The sequence below is a fragment of the Cetorhinus maximus genome, chromosome 9 (genome assembly GCF_964194155.1).
Source record: "Cetorhinus maximus chromosome 9, sCetMax3.hap1.1, whole genome shotgun sequence".
NCBI classification, from domain to species: domain Eukaryota; kingdom Metazoa; phylum Chordata; class Chondrichthyes; order Lamniformes; family Cetorhinidae; genus Cetorhinus; species Cetorhinus maximus.
The window spans coordinates 13334667-13354403 of NC_135887.1; the positions used below are offsets into that span (position 1 = coordinate 13334667).

At 41.3% G+C, this 19737-nt stretch overlaps 1 protein-coding gene across 3 annotated transcripts in view; it reads right to left on the bottom strand.

The window, feature by feature from the left end:
• akap10 (A kinase (PRKA) anchor protein 10) overlaps positions 1–19737 on the bottom strand; it is an 85293-nt gene that overhangs the window by 39812 nt on the left and 25744 nt on the right. For all 3 annotated transcript variants that reach the window (XM_078548083.1, XM_078548084.1, XM_078548086.1), the window contains exons 3-4: positions 5070–5255; positions 392–958 (exon numbers count right to left, since the gene is read on the bottom strand). In XM_078548083.1, the coding sequence (XP_078404209.1) occupies positions 392–958; positions 5070–5255 (753 nt within the window). The remainder of the gene's footprint in view (positions 1–391; positions 959–5069; positions 5256–19737) is intronic.

Here is a 19737-nt window from a genome sequence, read left to right on the forward strand (position 1 = left end):
AATTATCAGTGGGCTCTTTCATATTGAAATGCATATCCCTGCCCCTGCCACACCCCACCACCGCTGCCCCCCCAAAAAAGGACCATCCTTAAAAATTAAGATACTTTTCTTTCTCATTACCAACCAAGCACAGAGACCAGGAATGGAAAGTGGGACACCTGGATTTGCCTAGCTCAGTTGATTGTAGATCAACTCATTAAGCCATTGACAGAGGGCATTTTACTTTGAAAGTTAATTGTTTGTCCATTCTAGTTAATTATAACCAGCCAACGATGATTTAAAGAGCCTCTCAATACCAACAACGAAGTAAATTCTAATATCATAGAATAAACACTTCACAGAAGAGAAAATGGTGTCTATTTTTGAAGGAAATTGATAGAAGCAGGCTTACTTTTCATCAGTTTGTCTGATAGGTCTTTCAGCCCTGTTTGGTGTGGATGTCCTTTCGATGCAGGTTTTAGAGATTCTTGACTTGCAGCCTCTGTATGAATGGTTACCGTTCTTGTTGTCCCAACATGCAATGGATTCAGATCACTGCCACCCAGATTAAATGAGTGGTTTGGAGATGTTTTATTTCGCCCAACGCAGTCCAGGCTAGTGGGGTCCGGGACACTAATTTTAGCACCGCTAGAAACCAGCTTGTCCTTCGCCTGCAGGTCAGTAGTACCGGAGTCACATGATACTGGCACATCAGCATCACAATGTCTGTTTGCAGGGGAAGCAGGTTCTGCTAAAGAGCTGTGTTTGACTGTGTTCAGGCTGTGGGCTCTGACGCGAGACCAGCTTGTGGAGCGGAAACTTTCTGCCTCCAACCAGAATTTAACTAAATGTCCAACTCCTTGCATCTCCATGAACTGGATGATGTATGGGAGAGCAGTGCTGTCCTGCAGGACTTGTTCAAGAGTCTTTGAGAGCCTGGAGTTAGTCTCTTCAGCTTTATAATTCAGGCAGGAATGACCTATTTAAAAACAAAAACATGAAAAATAGGATGGACACTTTCTATTCAGTACAGTGACATATTTGCACCAAGAGATACTGTCAAACCACAGCACACCGTAGGAGGAAAAAATATCTGCTTCAGCACACATGTTGGATTGTAATTCTATTAATAGTCAATTTTGTTCCAAATCTGTTGAAAAATAACACACTTATGTATCTGTGAAATGGTTCCAATCAATTATTGTTGGATATAGTACAGCCGCTACTATCTAACGTGGAATAAACCAATTATATATATTTTTAAAAAGTAAAGCCCAACTTGTAATATGCTCCTGTTAGCATTGTGTTGTTGTGTCATGCGCTGGTAAGATATGTTGCGTATCTGCCACATTGCAGGTTACCAAACTCAGCCAAGCCCTTGGGGGAGCTGCAAAAATGGAGGTGGCACATTTCCCAATGCACCAAATCCATGTACAACCTATAATGCCAGCCAGCAATTTTCATCCAGTAATTCTTCAATGTCTGACCTTCTAAGGGCCTCACTGCATACTTCACTGCAGACAGCTGTCGACTTGCACCTCCTATTGTAAAGGGTACACATACATCAGTTATACAAACAGCTGTTTGCAATGAAGCATAAAGTGTGTCTTTTAGAAATTCAGAGAATGCAACACAAATGGAGGAAAAATGCTGCAAGTTAACTATAGATGTATTGTTACAAGGTACTTGAGCATACAAATTTATACACAATGTCAGATATAAACTTGTAACAACATGAAATGACACATTTGTCTGGCCTATCATGAAGTCCTTCCAAATAAATATGCAGAACTTGAAATGCCATGCCATGAATTTTCACCAAGTTGCTTCATCTTCTGGGGAAGTCAGATATACAGAACAAAAGCCTCCAAAATTGCTCTTGAATTTCCAAGGGCAATAAGAACAAAATAACTCTAGGATATCAATTTAACATTAGGATATACATTATTCAGCATGACCCTCTTGTAGTCATTTCCATGAAACCCATAAAGTTGGACTTGCCATGATCTGCTCTATAATTCAATATGTATAAAATACTATTTCTAGAAGGGAGCCATAAGATTATTTGATATTGCGCGTCTTAGAGGCAGTATAAATAAAAAATCTAGCCATCAAGAAATCCGCATTTTGAGTTCTGCTAGCTTCTTCATAAATAACTCATTTGCTGTTTTGGGTTAAATTTTGGTCACTGTCTGTACATAACTTAACCTGTTTGATATGACATAACTAGAGAAAAGGGCATAAGATTTTCCAAAAGACACTGTACAAAAACTATCTACTGGTTGTGGCTCCTTCCGCTCTATTTTTAATAGATAAACTACTCGTCACCTGGAATTCCTTAAAAGATCTGCTGCAGCACGTTATGCTTCTGGATTTAGAGACACAGATCACATTTTTCTCAATAACTTTTCCAGTACTAATCCAGTATTAATATTTCTCACTTGGCTTACATCGTACACAATTCTTAAACTAAATTTACTGCTGACTTTTCAGCAGCGCACAGGAAACCAAACCAGCAATTTCTGGAAATTATTACAGCTGCAAAGTATAAGACTGTTAAGTAACTTTTAAAATGACCTCCATACAAAATTAGAAATTCAGATAATTGTTTATAGAGCACTTCAAATTTCTATTTGCCCCATATGGCCCAAACAACTTTCATGATTTTCAAATGACCTGCTGTCATGCTCTTTTCAACTTATAAGTTTGAATCAACTCTTGAGTACCAAATACTATTTCAGCAATTAGATTATGTACACACTGCAGTACTGCGAACAAAAAAAGTACTTGATCCTTTATTTCTCCTAATTCCATTTCCAAACATTCAGCGTGAAAGTTATACAAAGGTGGTTGTCTCATTTTTGAAAGCTGAAATATTGCAGAAACCACCAACACCAACAATGAAAGTGCTTCAATCAGTCCTTTCTCAGCACAAAATTAATTTCACTGCGGCAAAAGAAAGCCAATAAGATGTCTAACCAATTTTGGCTTTAACTCTCACATTCTACTTCTCCAGGGGAAAGCATGGTATTGGGTGAGCAGTTAGCTGAAAAAAAGATACAAAAGAGGCCTGAATCTGTTCCTCCTGCTTCTTTAAATGATAGTACACATGATATACATTACAGGAGTGATCCTTGGGCCCCTGTTGTTTCTGTCTGCATTCAATAACCTGTATGTTGAAACCAAAATGGAATGTTTTCAAATATGCTGACAACACTAAATTAGAACAGCTGCAAAGACAGAGATTGCAATAAAAAATGATTTTGATTGGCTATGCCATTGGGATACTGATCACAAACAATCCAAGCTAATCCTGACCAGAGTCCCAGTTTCTTCACCATCACACTGTTCCATGTTCTTCCTTCTCCCACCCTCAATTCTCACCATCCTATTTTTCCCCTCAGTCACACACATGTCTGAAAATATTCCTGCGCCCCACCACTTCAGTGAACCAGCCTGCAACTTTCATTCAACTGGTCCTTTGAAGCATTGTGGCCAAACCCCAAATGGACCCAGCCATCATTTACAATGTCAAGCTGAATTACTGGACTCCAATACACCAACTACAAAACATTGTCTCTATGAAAATGCCTCAGCATACTTCTCAAATAATAAGTACAAGTTCTTCCCATCAAGTTACATAGCATTCAAAATAAATGTCTTATGGAATTCCAACCTGGTGCTGATCATGTGAAACATCACAGAAAGCATTGCTGCTTTCAATGTCCTCTAACTTTAGGGTCACCATTGGTCTTTTATATGAGCTAGAATGAAGCAGAAAAGATTCTTCTGAGCTGGAAAACTGCAGCTAACAAGTTCAAAGCCATTACAGAGTCCAACCTGAAATACTCCTCGACTGTTGAGAGAATCTAGCAGTATCACTGGCATTATTCTGTGTTTACTGTAAAACTACTGTAGCTGCAGAAATCTACTGGCTGCTGTGCACAGGTTAACAATAATCTTAATCTCTGATTCATTTGTATTCCTCTACCCCCACAAAAACTGTTACTTAAACATGCATCAATAATAACGTTGCATTTTAATAGCATCTTAAATGCAGTAAAACTTCCCAAGTTACTTCACAGCAGCTTTACCAATCAAAATTTGAGATTAGGCCACAGCAGGAGATTTAGGACAGACGCCCAGAAATTTGGTCAAAAGGAGTGTCGCAAAGGAAGAAAGGGAGGTAGGGTGGTGGTGAGGTTCACCAATAAAGCTCCAGAGCTTCAGGCATTGGCAGCTAAAAGCACAGCCACCAGACATAATCTTTCAGCGCACATAACAAAGGTAGCAGCGTGAACTGATCCAGTCAGCACTTCTGAGTTTGCAGCGAACATTAAGGAAGATTTACTGCAAGTCTTGAAGAGCATCACAAGGGGGGTTAAAAAGCAGCTTTAACATGAGGATTGTGATAATAGCTGTGGACCCTCAGGTGTATAGATTTATCCTGCCACATATACCAAACTGGATATGAATATTAACCAGACATTTATTGTTAGTCTTCACCAGCTAATGTTGATGCAATAGAAGTTCTATTAGGCTGAAGGCAGCCACCTAGCATAGTGATTTCACATTGATAAAGTCAAGGTGGCAACTTGTAAACGTGCTCACTAAAGTTATAAAGAGGTAGTCAGTGGTGCCAACTCAGATGTAGGAGATCTAGGAATACAAAAATAACATTAACTCCTCCTTCAAAAAGAGTTCTAAATGCTTTCAAAGACTGACGGGAATTCCCCTTGTTCTACATTGTCCCTTCAATATTTAATCCTCATTTCATACTGAGCAGCATGCTCAATTGAACAGATATAAAAATCATTCTAAAATTTAATTCCATGGCATCGGGAGAATGCCTGTCTTTCTACTACAGGCTCCCAATTGCAAAACCATTCCTTTGAATATTTTAAAACTTTCACAATGTTGGGACTATCATTTATTACAGCTTTAGCAATTGTAACACCCAATGGTACAATAATAGAACAAAACCTTCAAAAAGGTCACATGCTGCCTCTCTAGCCTTACCGAAGGATGTCTATTGTTGATTATTATTTTACCACACATCATGGGTTCAAATTAACAATTTACAACTTTACCTAAGTCTCCAAAATGTGCGGCTTCCATATGAATCGGCTGTTGGTTGAGAACTGCTGTTCTGCCACGTGCAAAGGAGTCCATGTTGGCAGAGATGGCGTTGATCGCCACATTGCTTGGTCCTGCAGCTTCCAGAAGTGCATGGTTCCTGCTTGGTGATGGAGTTGCAACAGGACTGGGGGCTGGGACTGCAAAAAAGAGAAAATATTCAGAGAATTACTTTGGTGGAAGCCTAACCTGAATGACAACTGTCATTAATTATTGGTAAAATCATAAGATCCGCTTAAAAGATAACTAGTGATGGACAGGCAGCAAATTGCCAGGACCTTGCCATCTTGTTTCCACAGTTCTGACTCCAGGTCTTGAAAATTATCATACGTTTCAAAACAGTTGAACAGAGAGGATGAAGACTCTTTGCAAGATAAAATCAAAGATCCTAAATGGAGTGCATTTGGGCATTCTTGGCCCAGTGTTCCTGAGAGCCAAATCTCCCCAGCATAAGGCTTTCACCAAACACAAATTAATTTCAATTTAAAATATTAAATGTACATCATATTTCTAGGAGGAAAAACACTGAACAAAATATCAAAAGAGGTTTTCTGAAGCAGGGCATACTGGCCAAAATCTTAAAAACTTGCCACAGGTTTAATATCTCTCATTACGTGATCATGTATTTAATGTCAATTAACCAAAATGACTATTTTTTTAGCTTAATTACATGTATTCTAACTTTATTTCATAGTCACATAAATATTCCTTAATTATGTATGAGGGACACCCAAACCTAAGTCAGCAACATGTGTTCTCCACATTAGATGGTATCTGCACTTCAGTGAGGAACAGCCAAAGTGAGAGCATAAGTTTACGAACGCTTAATTATTCTGCAAGTTCTTTTCAAATTTTAAAATGTAGAAATTTATAGGCAGCAATAATAAAACTCCCATTGTGCACTGCCCAACAAGTACCATAATTTAATCCATATTTATTTTAGTCCAAATAGCAAAAAACAAATTGGGAAAAATGAATCTAATCTTACCCTCCAATTAACACAACTATCCTCCATTATAACTTACTTCATGCTTATTAATGCTGAATAATAACACTTAAATAATCAATTTATTCTTCACTATTAAGTTAGTGAAAATATTGCATTGTGTACACCGTGATAAATCATTTTGGTTTCTACGTAGGCCACCTCAACAGCGATCTTGCTACTGAACTACAAAAGGAGATAGTCATCACCAAAAGTAACAAATTACACAAATTAAAACACATGAATCATAAGGAAACTAAAAGCAAATTGTTATGGACTAGAACAATTCTGACAACAGGAGAATAACTTTACTAATGCAAACTCCTAGAAGTAGGGAGAACCCACGGTCACACAATACAGTTCAGTCTTCTTCATTAGCACACAGGAACTAGCCATTGCCAATGTGTATGTGTGAAGCCTTGTTAAATGTCAAGATCTGCGTCATTCAGTAGAACAAGTGCTTTATGTTTTTTTTAATGTTATCAGAGTCTTTCCAGTCAACAATGCCTTTATTTTTTGTAATGTTAGTAATTACTGTTATAATTCCAAAAACAGAACAAAATGCAAAAACAAGGAAAATTTATTCAATTTACAAAGAATTCATGTTATTTAAGGCTGCCTTAGACTGACCATTGAAGGAAATAGAGATGCTAATACTGGAATTAAATCGCTAAGGATGCGCATTTAAAGTTAAATGTAAGAAAAAAATCATTAAAAAAGAGTCCAATCATAAATGGAGAAGTTATTTAGGTCTTTGTATTACATAATTATATGTGAAGTCAGAAGTGTTGGAAACCGAGTACAGAAGTAAAGATTTCAGTGTGCTTGAATATTAGAAAAAACATTGAAATCACAGAATCACCATTTACAAAAACTTCCCTAGGCCCCAAATCCAATCAACGCATTAATATTGGCAGCAGTTTCCACTTAAGCTCTTTTGCCGCAAGAATTTCACATTTACAAAAGCTGGGCTTACATTAACTAAGCCCGCATGAGATCTTTACTGCTTCCCCCTTCCACTCCAAACTCCCCAATTTTCATCTTAAATTTTTTCAGACCCTGTACTGTCATCTCTGTTACTGTCCTACCTATGTGATGCCTTTCGTGTAGAAAAGTGTCTCAACACTCTTCAGAGGTAAAAAAACATAAATAAATGTTAAGGCTGAGACAAGGGGCAATTTGGAAGAGCAAGCAAAAGTTTGGTAGAGAAGATGGGTTTTATAAAGGATCTTGAAGGAGGGGGAAGCAGAGACACAAAGGGATCTAGAAGAAACTGCAGATTGTGGAGCCAAGGCAGTTAAGTTCTTGGTATCCCGATTTAGAATTCATCCAATGATGCACCAGCCCTTCCAAAACCTCCAAGCCCACAAAATTTTTTAAAAAGGACAAATCTACAAGTAAATAATACAAAGAACTTGCATTTATATAGCAACTTAAATTCAATAAAACATAGAGCTATGGAACCATAGAAAAGCTATGGCACAGAAAGGGGCCATTCAGCCAATCGGGTCAGCGCCAGCCGAAAAATAACAAAAAACTATTTAGCCCATTCTAATCCCACCTTCCAGCCCCTGGTCCATAGCCTTGCAGGTTACAGCACTTTAGGTGCAGATCCAGTTACCTTTTAAATGAGTTGAGGATTTCTGCCACCAAACCAAGCAGTGAATTCCAAACATCCACCACCCTCTGGGTGAAGAAGTTTTTCCTCATGTCCCCTCTAATTCTTCTACCAATCACCTTAAATCTGTGCCCTCTGGTAAATGACTTCTTCGCTAGGGGAAACAGGGCATACCTGTCTACTCTACCCAAGCCCCTCATAATCTTGTACATCTCAATCAGGTCACCCCTCAGACGCCTCAGTTCCAAGGCTAAACAACATTAGCCTATCCAACCTTTGTTCATATTCAATTTTCAAGCCCTGGCAAAATTTTTGTAAATCTCCTCTGTATTGTCTCCAGAGCAATTATGTCCTTCCTGTAAGTGGCAACCAGAACTGTACACAAAATTCCAGCTGTGACCTAACCAGCATTTTATACAGTTCCATCATTACATTACTGCTTTTGTATTCTATATCTCGTCCAATAAAGAAAAGCATTCCATATGCTTTCTTTACCACCTGCCCTGCCACCTTCAAGGACCTGTTGACATACACACTAAGGTCTCTCCCTTCATCTACCCCTTCCAGTATCCTCCCATTTATTGTGTATTTCCTAGCTTTGTTTGCCCCCACCCCCCTCCCCCCACCAAATGCATTACCTCATACTTCTGTGGATTGAATTCCATCTGCCATTTTGCCGCCACTCAACCAAACCATTGATAGCATTTTGGAGACAACAGCTATTCTTTTCGCTATCAACTACATGGACAATGTTTATGTCACCTGCAAATTTCCCAATCATGCCACCCACATTTAAGTCCAAATCATTAATATATACAACAAACAGCAAGGGACCTGGTAAGGGGATGTTAATGTGTAATGAGGCAGGTTTAATAAATGATCTCAGAGTAAAGGATTCCCTAGGAAACAGTGACCATAATATGGTAGAATTTAGCATTCAGTTTGAAAGTGAGAAAATTGGGTCAGAAACAACTGTGCTAAACTTAAGTAAGGGTAATTACAATGAAATGAGGGCAGAGTTGGCTGGAGTGGACTGGGAAAACAATTCAGCAGAAAAGATGGTTGATGAACAATGGCAGACGTTTAAGAAAATAGTTTATGATTCTCAATAAAGATAAATCCTATTTCCATATTCACTCGCACGTGTCCTTGGAAGTAATTCGAAGAATACTACCAGAGGTCTTGCTTGCGAATCTCTTTTTTAAACTCCCTGAAATCAGCCTGCAGGACCTCATCCCTTTTTCTACCTATATCATTGGTACCAATGTGAACCACGACCTCTAGCTGTGCACCCTCACCCTCCAGAATGCTCTGAAGCCGCTTGGTGATATCCATGACCCTTGCACCAGGGAGGCAACATACCATCCTGAAATCACATCTGTGACCAAAAAGCGCCTGTCTGTTCCCCTAACTATAAAATCTCCTACCACTATTGCTCTCCTGCCTTTTCTTCTCCCTTCCTGCACAGCTGAGTCACCTATGGTGCTCTGGTCATGACTCTCGCTGCTCTCTCCAGAGGAACCCTCTCCCCCATTGGTATTCAGAACCGAGTACCTGTTAGAAAGTGGGATGTCCTCAGGAGTCTCCTGCACTACATGCCTTGCTCTTCTTGTCTGTCTGACGGCTACCCAATCCCTCTCTGCCTGCTCTTTCATAGACTGCGAGATGACTACCTTCTGAAATGTGCTATCCACGTAGCTCTCATCCTCACAAATGCATCTCAGTGACATTAGCCGCTCCTCGATTTCAAAGAGTTAGAGTTTTTCTATTTGGTGGCACTTTCTGCATGTGTAGTTGTCCAGGACATGGGTAGCATCCTGAAGTTCCCACATGGCACATCCCACTTAAATCTTTTAACAAATCAGTAAGATTGAGATGGCCTGCATTCACATCAGTTGATAGGATTCAGGGACCATGACTTGAAGTTAGGAGACCACTGGTTTCAAATCCCCGATGGCCTAGTTTCTCCCGATCTCTATAACTTCCTTCCTTCAAACCTCAGTCACCTCTGTGCTTTTCTAATCATACCCTATTACATATCTGATTTTATTCACTCCACCACTGGTCAGCAGCCAAGGGGCTAAGTTCTGGAATTCCCTTCCTGAACCTTGCTGCCTTTCCTTGTTTAAAATGCTCCTTAAAGCATACCGTTGAGTAAACATTTGGTCGCTTGTCCCAGTATCTCTCTTTAAATGGCTCTGCATCAAATTTTGTTTCTTAATCTCTTCTGTAGAGCACCTTGGGATGCAGTGTAGGATCATCGGGAGAAACGAGGCAATGCCCCCTTTTCACAGCGCAAGCAGCCATATCCCAGCAGGGAGTGTGGGGGTTGTTGGGTAGTCAGTCGGGGGGGGGTTTGGCGAGGTAGTTGGGGGGGTTGGTAGTCAGGGGTTCCAGTGGGGTCAGGGGTCAGTACTATAGTTACCCAGCAATTAGAACTGGTTTTAATCCTTTCAGCTTTTTACGGGTAGCTATTCTGCTAAATGAGTTGGAACCACCTGAAGTCTCTGACTTCAGTTTTGGAGGGTTCCAGGCACCGGGTAATTGCCCAACAGAAATTGAAGCTTCCCAGGCAATTCCTGTGCAGTCCTTCCTTGGGGACTTCCGATAGGTCCCAAGGGCATTTTCCGGGATACCTCTGGGGTATGACCCTCTGGAGAATGGAAGATCTGAGCCCATGTTAAAGGCGTAATATAAATGTAGTGGGATACAGATTAAAATCCATTTGACTAAAGCAAGGAAATCTTCTCCGTTCTACGTTAATTTTGGGTGCTCTAACATTACTAAGGTAAAGTATGGAAGTACTGTGAAGGAGCCATTGTCTTTGGTTCCTGTCACACACTCACTGGCCCCTGGTTGAGACTGAACTGATTGTTCACAACCTTGTGTCATATTTGACCCAGAGATGAGCTTCCAACCACATATCCATGCCATCAAGACGGCCTATTTCCACCTCCGTAACCATCTGACTTTACCATCTTAGCTCAGCTCCCGCTGAAACCCCTCATTCATATCTTTGTTACACTTAGACATGCCTATTCCAATGCACTCTTGACCAACCTATCAAGTTCTACACTCCATAAACTTTGAGGTCATCCTAATTTCTGCTGTCCTAATTTGCACCAAATCCTGGTCCCCCATCACCCCTGAGCTCACTGAAGTACAGTGACTCTCAGTTACACATCATTTTTAAAATTCACATCCTTGTTTTCAAATCACCCCATGGCCTCGTACCTCCCCATCTCTAGTCATCTCCTCAACCTTCCAGGAAAGCTGTCCTCCTCTAATTCTGGCCTCTTGAGCAGCCCCAACTTTAATGGCTATACCAGTGGCAGTCATACCTTTAGCTGTCAAGACTCTAAACTGTGATATTCCCTCCCTAAAGCCTGTCCGTCTCACTACCCCTTTTTCTTCCTTTATCATAGAATGGTTATAGCACAGAAGGAGGCCATTTGGCCAGTCTGGTCAATGCTGGCTCTTTGCAAGAGCCATTCCCTTACCTTTTTCCCATAGCCCTGCAAAATTTTCCTTTTCAGATAACAATTATGACGCACTTTAAAGTCTAATTTTTGAGCAAGCATCTTAAACTGCTTTAAGATGTTTAAGGTGCTAAATAAATGTAAGTTGTTGTTGCTGTAGTGGTTGTGGGCCATAGCATGATATACCATAGAAACTGGGAGCCTCGATAAGAGCCTAATGTTCAAAAAGGAAACCTCACACTGATGCATTAGTCAGTGAATAAATGGGCTGATAAATGTTCTTATGCTACACACATCTGCTGATGCTGGTTGCATTCTGCGCTTACTAAGCACATCAATTTAAAGCAGCACACCTGCTATTTTAGTTCCTGCGTATCGTCATGACAAGTTTCTTTTTGCTTCGTGGAATCACAGAATTGTTACCGAGCAGAAGGAGGCCACTTGGCCCATCATGCCTGCACTGCCTCTCCGAATGTGCAATTCACCTAGTACCATTCAGTCGCCTTCTCCCATAACCTTGCGCATTCTTCAGGCTGTAACTTCCGAGCTCCAGGGCAGTGTAACTGGGGGATAGCCAAAGGACGCGCTGGGGAACACCAATTCCCGGATGTTCCCAGATAAGATTTGCATGGCACTTGCCTGGGAAATGAAAACTTCTGATGGGCAATCGCCCTGCACTGGAACCATCCGAAAACGTCATTTAAATCGCAAATTTCAGATGATTCCAACTGTCTTACATCAATAGCTATCCAGAAAAAATTAGAAGAATTAAAAGCACTTTAAGCTTTTGGGTAATTATTGTACTGACCTCCCCCAGTGTACCAGGGGTCTACCCCCGCCACTTCCCCACCCCACCGACAACCTTCCCCTCACCACACAGGGTACTCCCCTGCCCGTGACTCGCCCCCAGCCACCCCATAGGCCTTACCCGACTTCACCTCTCTCCTCACCACCTGCTGACTGCCCGACCCTCCTTCCCACCCTGTCAGCCTCCCTCCCTGACTGTCTGACCAACCACCCCCACCTGCCCAACGACCCCCCCCCACCCAACCTCCCGGGAGCCCAACAACCCCTCCCCTCGCCTGAATGCCGGACAACCACCTCCCCGCCGCCACCCAAGTCTCTGAGTACCTCCACGCTCTTGTACTCTAAGCCCTTATTAAAAAGTCCAGGATAGTGTATGTTTTATTAATTGCTCTCTCGAACTGTCCTGCCATCTTTAATGATTTATGCACAGATCCCTCTGTTCCTACACCACTTTAGAGTTGATCCCTTTATTTTATATTGTCTCTCCATGTTCTTCCTGCCAAAATGAATCACTTCACATTTCTCCGCATTGAACCTCATCTGCCACCTATCCACCCATTCCACCAACTTGTATATGTTCTTTTGAAGTTCTACACTATCCCCCTCACAGTTGACCATGCTTCCAAGTTTTGTATCATCCACAAACTTTGAAATTGTGCCCTGTACACAAAGGTCTAGGTTATTAATATCTATCAGGAAAAGCAAGGGTCCCAATACTGACCCCTGGAGAACTCCACCACATACCTTCCTCCAGCACAAAAAGTATCCGTTAACCACTGTTTCCTGTTGCTCAGCCAATTCCATATCCATGTTGCTACTGTACCTTTTATTCCATGAGCTATAACTTTGCCCACAAGTCTGTTGCAAGGCACTCTATCAAATGTCTTTTGGAAGTCGATGTACACCACATCAACAGCATTGCCCTCATCAACCTTCTGTGTTATCACTTCAAAAAACTCCAACAAGTTAGTTAAACATGATTTTCTGTTAAGAAATCCATGCTGGCTTTCCTTAATTAACCCACATTTGTCCATGTGACTATTAATTGTGCCCCAAATTATTGTTCCTAGAAGTTTCCCCATCACCGAAGTTAAATGGACTGGTCTGTAGTTGCTGGGCTTATCTTTAGCCCTTTTTTGAACAAGTGTGTAACATTTTCAATTTTCCAGTCCTCCGGAACTACCTCCGAGTCTAAGGGAAGATTGAAAAATTATGACCAGTGTCTCTGCAATTTCCAATCTCGCTTCTCTCAGTATTCTTGGATGTATCTCATCTAATCCCGGTGCCATATCAACTTTAAGTACATTATCAATTTTAAACCCATCTAGTGTCTGAATTTCGTTTTTTAACTGATTCATGGGATGTGGGTTTCATTGGCTCGGCCAGCATTTATTGCCCATCCCTAGTTGCCCTTGAGCTGCCTTCTTGAACCGCTGCAGCCCATGTGGTGTAGGTAAACCCACAGTGCTGTTAGGAAGGGAGTTCCAGGATTTTGACCCAGCAACAGTGAAGGAACAGCGATATATTTCCAAGTCAGGATGGTGAGTGAACGGAGGGGAATTCCCAGGTGGTGGTGCTCCCATCTATCTGCTGCCCTTGTCCTTCTAGACGGTAGTGGTCATGGGTTTGGAAGGTGCTGTCGAAGGAGCCTTGGGAATTCCTGAAGTGCATCTTGTAGATGGTACACACTGCTGCTACTGTGCGTCGGTGGTGGAGGAAGTGAATGTTTGTGGATGTGGTGCCAATCAAGGGAGCTGCTTTGTCCTGGACAGTGTCAAGCTTCTCGAGTGTTGTGGGAGCTGCACTCATTCTAGGTAAGTGGGGAGTATTCCATCACACTCCTGACTTGTAGCCTTGTAGATGGTGAACAGTCTTTGGGAAGCCAGGAGGTGAGTTACTCGTTGCAGGATTCCTAGCCTCTGACCTGCTCTTGTAGCCACAGTATTTATATGGCTGGTTCAGTTCAGTTTCTGGTCAATGGTAACCCCCAGGATGTTGATAGTGGGGGATTCAGTGATGGTAATGTCATTGAACATCAACGGGCGATGGTTAGGTTCTCTCTTCTTGGAGATGGTCATTGCCTGATACTTGTGTGGCGCGAATGTTACTTGCCGCTTGGCAGCCCAAGCCTGGTTATTGTCCAGGTCTTGCTGCATTTGGACATGGACTGCTTCAGTACCTGAGGAGTCTCGAATGGTGAACATTGTACAATCATCAGCCAACATCCCCACTTCCGACCTTATGATGGAAGGAAGGTCATTGATGGGCCTAGGACACTACCCTGAGGAGCTCCTGCAGTGATGTCCTGGAGCTGAGATGACTGATCTCCGACAACCACAAACATCTTCCTTTGTGCAAGGTATGACTCCAACCAGTGGAGAGGTTTCCCCTGATTCCCATTGACTCCAGTTTTGCTAGGGCTCCTTGATGCCACACTCGATCAAATGCGGCCTTGATGTCAAGGGCAGTTACTCTCACCTCATTACTTCATATTTTACCGTGGCTTGTGCAGCATCTTCTTCCTTTGTAAAGACAGACGCAAAGTATTAATTTAGGGCCACAGCTGTGCCCTCTGCCCCCGTGTGAAAATCCTCTTTTAGGTCCCTGATCGGCTTTACTCCTCTTTTCCCACCGTTTTACTATTTGTATGCGGATAGAAGGCTTTGGGATTTCCTTTTGTGCCAGCTGCCAGTCTCTTTTCATACTCCCTTTTTGCTTCTCTTATTTGCTTCTTCACCTCTCCTCTGAATCTTTTATATTCAGCTTGGTTTTCAATTGTATTTTCTCCATGACAGCTGTCATAAAGACATGTTTTCTTTATCTTAATTTCTATATCCTTTTTCATCCGGGGGCTCTGGATTTGTTTGCCCCTTCCCTTTTGAGAGAACATAGCTTCTCTGTGCCTGAATCATCTCTTCTTTGAAGGTAGCCCATTGATCAGCTACCGTTTATCCTGCCAACCTTTGACTCCAATTTATTTGGCCCAGATCCATTCTTACCCCATTGAGGTTGGCTTCCCCCAGTTAATTTGTCTTACTCTGGACTGTTCTTTGTCTTTTTCTATAGTCAGCCTAAAAGAGGTATGATACAATGATCACTATTCCCTAAATGTTCTCCTACTGACACTTGATCCACTTGACCCACCTCATTCCCAAGAATCAGGTCTAGCAGTGCCTCCTTCCTCATTGGACTGGAAACATACTGAAGAAGATTTTCCTGAACACACTCTTGCCCCTCTCTGCCCTTTACACTACTACAATCCCAGTCTATATTTGGATAATTAAAGTCCCCCATAATAAGTACTCTATAATTTTTGCATCTCCCTGTAATTTCTTTGCAAATTTGTTCCTCCACATCCTTCCCACTAGTTGGTGGCCTACAGACTACACCAAGCAATGTAACTGTATCCTTTTTGTTCCTGAGCTCTAGCCAAGTTGATTCTGTCCTCGATCCCTCTGGGACATCCTCTGTCTCCAGCACTGCAATGCTCACCTTTATCAATACCACCACCTTTTCTTCCATTCTTCTCTTTCCTGAATACCTTGTATCCAGAGTTATTTAACAACCAGCCATGCCGTTCTTTTAGCCAGGTCTCTGTTATAGCCACAACATCACATTTCCACGTGGCAATCAGTGCCTGTAACTCAACCAGTCTTATTTATCACACTCCGTGTATTCACATACATGCACAGTATCCCTGATTTAGACTCTATTACTTTCTCCTTTATTCTGGCCCCACTTATTAGCTTACTATTCCCTACTCTAGTGCTATCCAACTCCCCCAGTTTTCTGTGCACCTTGGCACTCTTCTCCATTATCACCTAGTTCCCACACTCCTGCCGAGTTAGTTTAAAACCTCCCAACAGCACTAGCAAAACACCGCACGAGGAACTCTGCCCCGGCTCTGTTCAGGTGCAACCTGTCTGGCCTGTACAGGTCCCACGTCCCCGACAGCTGGTTTCAGTGTCCTAAGAATTTAAAGCCCTCCCTCCTGCACCACCTTACCAGCCATGCATTCATCTGTCTTATCCTCCTAATTCTGTACTCACTTGCACATGGCACTGGGAATAATCCAGAAATTACTACTTTTGAGGTCCTGCCTGCTAATATTTTTACCTGGCTCCCTAAATTCAGACTGCAGGGCCACATCCCTCTTTCCACCCATGGCATTGGTACTGATGTGGACCATGACTGCTGGCTGTTCTCTTCCTGCATACTCTTAAGCTGCTGGATGGCAACATCTGTAAACGTGCTATCCACGTAGCTCTTAGCCTCATGGATGCTCCACAGTGACGCCAGCTGCCGTCAAGTTCCACAACTTGGAGCTCAAGCTGTTGCAAATGATGACATTTCCTGCAAAAATGGTTATCTAGGGCATGGGAAGTGTTCTAAAGTCCCCACTTAGCACAGTATGGGCACTCTCAAGTTTGGAGCAGCCCTGTCTTTTCTCTATTTATTAACTGATAACCTTGTTACTGTGATTCAACCATACTACTGGTAATAAACTTACCAATATTAACAAAACTTTACCAATACTAATAAAACTTACTACTATTAATAAACCTTAGCACTATTGATAAACCCTACCAATACTTACTACATCTTACTAGTGATAATAAACCTTACCAATAAGCCCTACTAATACTTATGATTCCTACTAATACAATTTATTAGTAGTAATAAACCCTATTTCATATAAAAAAAGGACAAGACTCACCTGTTTGTTCCCTAGTTTAGATCGGAAATACTCACCAGCCAATCACCTATCTGTATCCCTGTGATGTCGTACCTCAATTTTTCTTTCCGAATTTGGGCTCTGACTGGAAATGGCCTAACCTCATTGGTCTCACTGTTTCTCGCCTCCCCTCTCCACACTCTATGTAGGCCCACTGCTCTCGCTGCTTCTCGCCTCTCAAACGGTGGGAGGGAGCACAGAAAGAAGTATTTTTATTCCAAAAGCAAAATGCTGGATGCTGAAAATCTGAAGTAAAAATATAAAATGCTGGAAATATTCAGCTAGTCAGGCAGCATTTGTGGAGGGAGCAACAGAGTTAACGCTTCAGCACTGTGACCTTAATTCCACCTCGTCGCCATAGAAGGTGTGCAGATGCTTTGTTCATAGGTCACCAATAATGAAGTCTTGAACTGACTAGAGAGTGCTGAGTGATAGAGGCAAATTTTTATCCCTCTCCCCAATTCTCTCCTCCCACCTGCAAGGAAGAACTTCACCTTCATTCAGTAGATTCCCAGAGTACTTGTAAAACTGCATTAGGAACCTGGTGTACTGCAAATTTAAGAAAAAGGAAAAACACATGCAAGGAAGGCAGAAATAGAAATAGGAAAATAGCTTTATTTCATACCCAGCAAAGTAATTGCCAGGTGCAAGGATATCGATTCTCAGTGAACAGTTACATAAAGCTCACGGCTGCTGATTCTTAGTAATATGTTCAAAAAGTGTTCCACACCCTCAACAATTACAAACAGCAATGATTCTTCCAAATACCTACATAACAGGATCCATTTAACCACATTATCAAAGCATCTTATTACCAACAAATTTAGCTATTGTTCTAGGTAGAATGTTTGATTTCACTTTAATCCAACACAGTTGGAAAGATACTGATTTAGAGAAAAGCCTGCTGTTTAAACAAGTATTGTAATTGTTTAATTAAAGGGAGCAGATTATGCTTCATCATGCTCACAGCACCCACAGAGTATGTCTGCCACCGACGACAGGAAATGTTGACAGCATTTGACTGCAACTGACGGGTATAAATTTATCATGCAGCAGCCAAGTTAGTGGAGCTAATTTTCTTCTGAATGAAAATTTAAAACCATAATCACATCTTCACTATTCAATTCAATTGAGTTCAGAATAAATGTTGCACGATGCAATAATGGCATAACCTGAATGTTCTAAAAGTCACAAAACAACAAAATGCACAGATAAGTCAAATTGACAGTTTTATATCATTCCACGTTTTCCAAATGCACTGAGTTACAATTATTTCCGTTGAAATCATATTATTTACCAATATGACTAACCCCATCAATGCTTGAGGTTTAAGTCCATTTGGTTTGAACCATTAAACTGAAAAGTTTGGACTATACAATCTAAAGCAATTTATTTTCATGATGTACCAATTCAAGTCTGTCAAACATCACTTCATTGCACTGAATGATGGATCAAACTAAATCATTTAAAAAAAAAGACATGCATCTATCACACCATTAAGGCGTCCCAAAACACTTTACAGTCAACAAAATACTTCTGAAATCTAGTCACTGTTGTAATTTGGGCAACACGGCAGTCAATTTACACACATCAAGGTCCCACAAACAGCAATTAAATAAAGCGAACAAGTAATCTGCCTTATGTTTTGGTTGAAGGGTAACTGTGGACCTGGACACGGAGATCACTCATTCTCCTCTTCGAATTGTATAGTAGGATCTTTTATGGCCATTTCAGAATACTGAGAGCGCCTCTTTTTAACACCTCTTCCCAAGGCGGCACCTCCAACAGTGCAGCATTCCCTCAGTACTGCGCTGAACAGCTAGTCTACATTACATACTCAAGTCTTTGCAGTGGGACTCGAATCTCAAGACCTTCTGATTCAGAAGAAAAAGTGCTACCACTGAGCTAAGGCTAGCACTCATAAAAGGAACAGGAATCAACATTTATGGGGAAATCATTCTGGCTTTAAAATAAGACATTAAAATACATTTTCAACGTTTAAAATATTTTTGAGGAATATCGAGAACTCTTTTTTAATGTTCATTTGTATCTTTAGCAATGTAGAGTATTGTGTTGAAGCCCTCACCTATTAAATATAACACTTTTAATAGCTCTCCTTTACTTTTTTTTAATCACTTCATCATCTCACATTGACACGGAGCAGTTTCACTTTCACATCGCTACAAATGACTGAATATTATTGAAGCACCTGAAGTGGACTTGAAAGCAAGAGGCAGGAGTCAACCACAAAAGCTTGTTTCACCATTTCAGCTTTGCCCCTGCTACACCTCAACTCAGGTGAGTGTGAACCAAAGTTTAATAAGTTACCAGCAGTAAATCTTCTTGTGCAAAGCACTATGTATGGGGCTGGAGGACTGCTAATATTGCACCACTGTTTAAAAAGTGAGGGAGGGATAGTCCAAGTGCTTACAGATGGGTCAACTTAACCTCAGTGGTGGGAAAATTATTGGAAAAAATTCTGAGACACAGTATAAATTGTCATTTAGAGAAACACAGAATAGTCAAGGAAAGCTAGAATGGAGTTAAGGGCAAGTCTTGTCTGACTAACTTGACTGAATTTTTTGAGGCAGCAAAAAGGAGGGTCAATGAGGGTAGTGTATTTGATATAGTCCACCTAGATTTTAGTGAGACTTTTGACACGATTCACATGACAGATTAGTCAGTAAATTAAAAGCTCATGGGAATCCAAGGAAAATGGCACATTCAAAACTGGCTCAGTGACAGGGAGCAAAGGTTTATGGTCAACAGATGTTTTTATGACTGGAAGGTGGGCCCCCTTGCTATTCACAGTTTATATCAATGATTTAGACTTAACTATAAGGGACACAATTAAGTTTGCAGATGATAGGAAAATTGGTTGTTTGATTGATATGGAGGAAGAAAGCTGATTACTGAAGAAAGGTAACAATAGACTAGTCAGATGGGCAGAAAAGTGGCGAATGGAAATCAATCTAGAGAAGCGTGAGGTAATGCATCT